Here is an 8,265-nt window from a genome sequence, read left to right on the forward strand (position 1 = left end):
AATACATAGTTTAATAATAATGTATCAAAATGTATTTTATAAGCAAATCTAAAAAGAATGTATTAAATATAATCAATTTATGATTATAATATGAACGATAAAATATTAGTTTTATACTTTTAAAATATATTGCATGTCTTTTTTTACATTTATAGATATCCATATAGAATTGTACCATGTATAGAGAGTATTTATTCTATTTTTTCTATTTTAGTTGGTCATATAAAAATTGCGAACGCGCAATCTCGTAAAGGCAGATTTTTTCACTATAAATTCTTAATACAATATATTTCTTATAAATTTTTCCAATAACTTACTTCACTTTTTTTTTAAGTCTGTATCCAATTATTCTTCATCAAGAATATATATGTGTGTGTATACATATACACGCACTAGACACACACATATATTATTATATATAATTATTCACACAATTGACATACTTTTAAAATCTCCAAAAATGTTGTTCTACAATCACATTGTGCTTCCATAAACTTTTAACCAGAATACTATACATCAATTATGTTTATCGCTTTTACTAACTTTTTTTTTTATAATTTTTCTAACTAATCTGTTATCATCGGGGCGTAATATGGTGAGACAATTGGTGTTATACAACGTCACATTGTGTTGAGTTTTAAATTTAAATGCTATATTTCCAGATTAACGCAATAATACGTACAAGTTTTGTATAAGATCCTATTACTCTGTACACAGCTGCTGCTAGTAACAAAATAAAGAGAATAAATGAAGAAAAGGGCCCTTATATATTGTGATTTTCTAAAATATGAGAAATAGTTGTGCACAAAAATATTATACAATTAAACACAAATGATACTTAATTTAATATACTTAAGAATATTAAAAAACATTTTTTGTTTTTGTTTGTTTGTTTTCTTTTTTTTCTTTTTTTAAGGGAAAGAGGAAAAGGAGAATACCAGCACAATCATTGTAATGCTACAAAAAATGTACAACATTTTAAATGGTCTGATTCATTTGAGATCATATTCCTCGTCGAGGTGCGGTTGGGACCAATAATTGAATAGCAGTCATAGCATCTGGGAAGAGAGAATGATAATTTACAACTGGTACATAAGCAGCGGTTATAACTCGACCAGCAAACCATCGACCATGTAATGAATTGACTGCAGCAACTGCCGTTGCTATTGATGGACATTTGACATAAACATTTCCTTGTGGAGACGCTTGATCCACATATACGTGTAATACACCGCCATGCTTATTGCATTCTTCTATTACATCATCACGTATTTCTTTTGCCCAATTTGGATTTGTTTCGCTATAATAGAATCATATTACATTAGGCATTTCTTTCTGGTTTTCTTTTTTTTCTTTTTACATACAATATTTTAAAAATTATATAGAGACATTCATATTCATATAATCGTTTTAATGTTCAATTACCATTCTTCCACTGACATGTGTTATATTTATGTAGCGATATAAAAAATGGTATTACTATTTTATTTCGCATATTTGTTCCTCCAGTAAAAGAACAAATGCTTGCACTGGATCTACTTATATATGCTTCATGGGATTACTAAACTTCGTTAAGTTACTTTATACTTGTACTTAAACTTATATACTTACTTTTGAGGATCAAACATATTTGAAAGCATGAAACACTGTGTCGCAATTGGTGGGGCAGCTTGTGGTGGTGGTGGTGGAGCAGAGATTACAGGTGCCATATTTAAAGCATTTGCTGCTGCGGGAGGAATCTCAAGACCCGTACCTTCGGCCAATTTGAACATCAATTGTAATCTGCAAAACAAATATTGGATAATATAATTAAACGTATATACATACTTATGAAAATAATGAGATAAAATAATGTAATTAAATTTATTCAATTCTAAATGCATATATATATATTTACCTGCCAGTTGCACCAAGGTCAATACCACTTCGATCCAATTCATCTGTATCTAAAAGTGAAGGACCCTGTATTAAATCTGTACGTTCCGTAACATTTCCAACTTTCATTGGTCTACCAGCTAATTCAAAACCATTTAATTGTTCTAAGGCTTTCTTAGCATCATCTGCATTCCTGAACTGTAAATATATTTATAATAGTTAATTAATAAAAATTGATATAAATTTATTATATAATTGTGTACACACAAACTTACTGTCAAAAAGCCATAACCTTTACTTCTACCAGTTTCAGGATCCATAATTAATTGGATATTATCAATTTTTCCGAATGGTTCAAAAATACCACGAAGCATTTCTTCGGTGATATTAAAATGAAGAGAACCTACATACAATCTCATAGGTCCTGTCTGCCCTTTAGGCATTAAATTTGGCATAGAATTACCCATGCGATTCTTCTCTGCTTGAGTATGCTGTACTACTATAGGAACACCAAGTAACTTTTGGCCTGATAATCCAAGCGCCTAAATAAACAAAATAGAAAATATTCTAAACATTAAACGATCAAATCAAATAAAAAAGAATTTAACAGGACTATCTAAAAAAAACAACTTACGAGTGTAACGCTCTCAGGATCTTTGAATTCAACATACGCAATCCCTTTGAATCTTCTCGTTTTGTTACATGTAATGAGTCTGACATCTTGAACTTTCCCAACACTAGAGAAAAATTCTTCCAAGTCACGTGCACGTATTCGTTGACTAAGTTGCATACAGAATACTGTACGGGCATCTCGTTCTTCAGGCGTCAACTCATCGTTTCTGCTAAAACAGAAAGCAGTATTCTATCAAATAATCGTACTTTATTTCTCTCTTAAGAGACTACATACAAGTCGATATATGAATTTTTTATCTTCAAGAACGATTGATAGTAATGAATCGAGAACTCAAAGTAGTTTCAAATAAAAAATTTCATTTCATTTCTATAATAATTGTTTTTGAAAAAAAATTCCGAATTTCGAGAATTTCTTTCCGAATTTACTTTTTTCAGATATCTAAGTAGATATAGTTATTTAATAATTGTAAAGAAATATTTGTATACATACTATATACGGAAATATTAGGTTGTCCGGAAAGTTCGTGCCGATTTGTGGTAGATAACGTAATGACAAAATCGGCACGAACTTACCCGGACAATCTAATATATATCTATTCTAAATGAGTATAATTATATACTTACATTCCAAGAGGACTAACACCTTTACCAAAAGGAGGTCGAGCCCTGGGTAAAGTAATTGGTGTAAGAGATCTTTTTCTTCTTCTATCTCTGTCTCTTCGATCTCGGTCTCTATCTCCATCTCTGTCTCTGTCACGATCACGTCGATCTCTCGATCGCGATCTTCGTCTGCGTTCGCGATCGCGATCACGATCTCTATCCCGGTCTCTTTCGCGATCCCTGTCTCTATCCCTGTCTCTATCCCTATCCCTGTCCCTGTCCCTGTCTCTGTCACGATCACGGCGGTCTTTATCTCGACGATCGCGAGATCGTGAACGGGAACGAGACCGATGTTTGCTCTTTCTAAAAAAAGAAACATAAAAATTAGTGATAGAAATACAACATTCAAACATGACTTTAATAAAAACATGTTTTAGAACGATATATTAGGTATTTTTTTTCACTACCCTTCTGTCAAATATTTTTCAATTTATATATTAATAAATTTATTTTAATTAAATGGAGAAAAAACATAACGCGCTTGTAATATTAGATGAGAATAAATTTTATATATATAACTTTTATTTCATATAAAAGATTAAAATTTTTTTTTAATTTGTCCGTAATAAAGGATGCTATATATTGTAATATAAAAAGAAAATCGATTAATAGAATGGAATAAAAAATCCAGTAACTATACACATATTTCCACATTTGACTTGTTGTAGGAATGATACAATGTTTCTATTCAAAAAAATAATGTTTTTTGCGAAAGTGTTCATAAACTGTTACATTTAATTATATTATTAATAATAAAGTCCTTGAAAAACTTATAAGATGGGTCTTAAATATTCACTTTTTTTTTTTTTTTTTTTTTTTTTTTTTTTTTTTTTTTTAATACAAATGACCACTTACTGTAAATAAATTTGTTATCTTCTATTATTCTTGGTCCTATGTACTTACCATTTAGAAGTCTAACCTTTGGAATTATCAAAATAACCAGCATTTACACTAATTGAATGGAGTCTATAACAAAGAGAATATAACTTCAAATGGCCATTGCAAAGATAAGTTTATATTCATCTTTAATATTGCATTAATTAAACTTGTGATCTGCTGAATAATTTGTGTTAAAAAGAATACATTTTTTCTCTTTTACTATAATAATTTTTAAAACAACCTATTAATTTTACATGCTGCATAAAAACTTATATTGTCAAGATGTGCTAATTGGCCATCTTAAAGAATTGATGTTAAAAGTAACATAAATAAAAAGGAAAGAATATTTCTATACCTTAGATAGTATAATAGAATATTAAGAAAATTAGTATAAAAGTAAAAATGATGATAATAATGATAATAATAATGATGATAATAATAATAATAGTAATGATAAAAAATAAATTTTTGAAACTCACCCAGATGATTTGCGACTAGACTCATTTTCCTTGGAGGACTTGTCTTTGGAGGAGGAGTCCTGCTCCTACGAACAGCAAACAGTTGAATGCCATGCCAGCCAGCCGATGTGGCAGGGTCGCGCGAACAAGGGGACAAAAAGCAAATCATTGAACGTTAGTAGGTTTCATAATAATGATTTTTATGCATGTTCAACATTTTGAATTTAAACAGCAGCTATAAAAACTTAAATATAACATTAAGTTGACTTTGCTAGTTATGAATACGTTGATATTTCTCCCTTGAGCACTAAATTTTCGAGTATAGAGATGATTGCCGGATGGTGGTACAACTCTTGTGCTCTTTTGTCTTTTCCAGGCAGACTTTACTGGTCTCAGGGGGCTGAGATAGGGGAATAGCAATAGAGAACAAGAGAGACGGGGCGAGCTTAGTGTCGCGAGTCGTCGCATACACCTTGCTCAGACTTACCAATCGTTTTATCGGGTTTTAGGAAAGCATTGCAATCTTGGGTTGAGCATGCCTTGGTCTTAAACTACCAATGGCCAACCACACATCCTTTTTCTTCTGTAAAAGAGAGCCCTCATCAAAGACAGTACGTTTTTAATGTAACACGTGATGTGAACCCTAATTGCTAGCCTAAAGCCCTTGCATGCTTACAATAATAGCTACTCCACGATGAAATATAATGATTAATGGTCATTCCTGCGTTACACTTTTATCATATTGATAGATTAATATTAAAAAATATTTGAGATATTGAAATAAAATGTATATAATTTATAGAGAATTTTAAAATTGAAAGACCTTTGTGTACATTGTTTTTTGAATAGACAATAACATTTTTATGAATGCATATTTTCTGAAAACATGTTCATGTGTGTATTACTCTATTTTTGATACTTTTCATTACGCACCAGTTTACCATGTGTTTATGTCTCAGTGTACAAGGTAATATTATAATGAAATATATTTATAATACCAAGACCACATTATATGTGTATTCACATGTACGCGATGACACTTTTGACAAACATAAAATACGCGCGTTTGCGGGAAATATATATAAGTATAAGATAAGATACAAAGAAAAATGAATGGAATAAAAAAAACTAAACAGTATATCTTTATTCATTAAGAACAAAACTCATTTTGTTTATATAAAAATTCTTGAAAACTTTTTAAAAATGTGATATTTCAAAATGTATGATTAGTTAATTAACTATTACTTTGTTATACTATATTATTTAATTGGAGTCTTTTATAGATTATTCATTATTACAATTTAAATAATCTCTTCTACTTTTCTTATAAATATTACATATAATAATACAAGAATAAAACTATTGGATAATATCACATATACAGCTTTTATCAATAAATGCATGTTTCAGATATATTTATGATTATGATCAGTGAATACATTGGAAATTTTATCAAATTCCTACAACACAACTTTATTATGTGAATACACTTCTTTTATTTTTATCAAATATAGAATATTGTGGTATGGTATACTGTGTAATATATATTACAGTAGCATATAAATAGTATCCTTATACAAGGAGCAATAATCAATGATAATGAACATAATGTATGTAACAATTTCTTCAAATAATTATGTTGCTAACTATCAATATCATCTAAATGATTTTATAAAAAACAAAGATAAATCTCTATTTATTTTCATTAAAGATCAATGATATTGAACTGAAACTAAAAAACAATGTTATTTTCATATCTTTTAATTAGAATGTTTTGTTTTTATAGGGATATAAGTAATTTATAACTGATAAATCATTAAATATTTGTAACTATCTGGTGCATAAACAATAAAATATGAGATCTTAAAAAATACTTTTATATGAAAGAAAAGAAGAGAAAAAAGAAAAAGAAACAGACAAAAGAGAGAAAAAGAAATTTCCATACTAATAGAAGTAAGGCATTTACTACTATACAACAATACAATTACATCATAATGAACATATAAAATTTCCATTGAAATTTCTTAACATTACTGATACAACATATACACCTTGCTTCAATAAGCATGTTAGTGTTATTTATAAAAATTCATTTAATTTAAATGTCTCTGCAATACTGCCATTAATAAAAATTAATTTTTCATTTCTTGTTATTTAATGTTATTCATTTAAATTTGATAAAAAGATAAGAAAAAAGGTGACAGAGAATAGAAACCATTTTCCTACAGCACTGCTTTCCTTAAATAAGACCTAATACTTCAACTAAACTATCAATAACGTTTTATACTGTAATTAACTGTTGTATGTTCGTAGATAATTATATAGATGAATAATAAGAACTATAGTGATAACATATGAAAATAAAGAAAAAACAATGAATATTAAATAAAATGTGTCTCAAGGAAAATAGGTATCCACCTATTGAAGTAAGAGATTGTTTTTATACCAGTGCCTGTTCAATATAAGTCGCATATCACAAAATATAATCATTTTATAAAAATCTAATATGTTGATATTTATAATATATTTATACATTTTAGAAAAATAGGTTTATAATGTTATATATAATAATTTAAATCATTTCCAATCTTCCTTTCCTGAAATGCAGTACTTGACCATAGCGATACTATCTACATCCTAATTATTAAAAAATTATGTTTCATCAAAATAAAATAAAAGAAGTAGAGAATGATGTTAGTGATGACTTTTCTTAATACCTCGTATTTCAAGTGCATTCTAGGAACTCGCTGCCGAACATCCTACGAGCGCGAGGGTACATGTTACGTACCATCTATAAGTACAAAAAATGGAGGTATTGATCAATAGAATGGTATCAGACAAGGACGTACTTTGTTCTACATGTATATATTGAGGAGGAGGATATTTTTTTTTATCTTAATAGACGACGAATACGCTCAAAATACGAACGCACCGTACTGCATCAACACAATTAAATTATAGGAGAAGAACAAATCGGGAACTCGAACACAAGAATACAAAATAAAAGACCACAAAACCTCAGAATAATGTATTCTTACCCCTTTTCTATATGGTGCTTCCAGCATCGCTTCGACATCCAATTCCTCCGCCATTGCGCGAGTTGGAGAATTTTCTGAAATTCCACGCATTAGCACACGACAAATAAATTATACGCGAGTCGAAAGAACTATTTTAGGATTATAAAACGTACGGTTTATAACGATTTATATATAATTTAAAAGATTTAGGTTTTTTTTAATTGTAATACAAAAACAAGTGCAACGCACAATACCGCGATCGTACGTAAAATGGCCAAAAGAAAATGGACGATATCGCAAGAACTGCGACTAATCGCTATTTTAACGGAAGTGACGTATACATGTTTGTACCCACAAAAATACTAACGTCTATGAATAAAAAGATATCAGAACGTGATCGATGTTGAATCTTTCTCAATATACCTAACAACGCATCATCTGCGAAAATGATTATTTGGTTGGCTAGCAACTAATAACAAAAAATGATCATTTGAATCTAATGAAGTAATATTTGTCAATAAAACATTTAATAGATCATTCAATAATAAAAATGATTATATAATTTCGAAAGGAATGACATTTATTTTGATATTATAAAATTATTTTGATTATATGAAATCGAATAAAAGAAATAATCTAACGATTACCAAGGTCTTCAAGTATATCTAGGGAATTCGAACTATATCATACTGTGACTATCTCTAGATAGAATGTTCCCGAAATTGCGTATTCAGTGGCGGCAG

General features: G+C 29.2%; 1 protein-coding gene across 5 annotated transcripts; it reads right to left on the bottom strand.

The window, feature by feature from the left end:
- Positions 1–103: 103 nt before the first annotated feature.
- On the bottom strand, positions 104–7,852 carry Caper (RNA-binding protein 39-like protein Caper). Of its 5 annotated transcripts, XM_035886114.2 has the most exons (10): positions 7,696–7,820; positions 7,544–7,617; positions 7,223–7,296; positions 4,527–4,591; positions 3,133–3,471; positions 2,510–2,717; positions 2,151–2,417; positions 1,898–2,073; positions 1,612–1,782; positions 107–1,300 (listed from the first exon to the last, which is right to left on the bottom strand). In XM_035886114.2, the coding sequence occupies exons 3-10, from the start codon at positions 7,238–7,240 to the stop codon at positions 1,003–1,005; spliced, it is 1,542 nt and encodes a 513-aa protein (XP_035742007.1). In that variant the 5' UTR covers positions 7,241–7,296; positions 7,544–7,617; positions 7,696–7,820; the 3' UTR covers positions 107–1,002. The 5 variants fall into 5 exon arrangements, with proteins under 5 accessions (XP_035741978.1, XP_035742007.1, XP_085515171.1 ...); XM_085659045.1 differs by having other exon boundaries at positions 7,544–7,851; XM_035886105.2 differs by lacking the exon at positions 7,223–7,296 and having other exon boundaries at positions 7,696–7,849.
- Between the last annotated feature and the right edge of the window lie 413 nt (positions 7,853–8,265).

The sequence above is a fragment of the Vespa mandarinia genome, chromosome 8 (assembly GCF_050613455.1).
Source record: "Vespa mandarinia isolate Hongniang chromosome 8, ASM5061345v1, whole genome shotgun sequence".
Taxonomy (NCBI): Eukaryota; Metazoa; Arthropoda; class Insecta; order Hymenoptera; family Vespidae; genus Vespa; species Vespa mandarinia.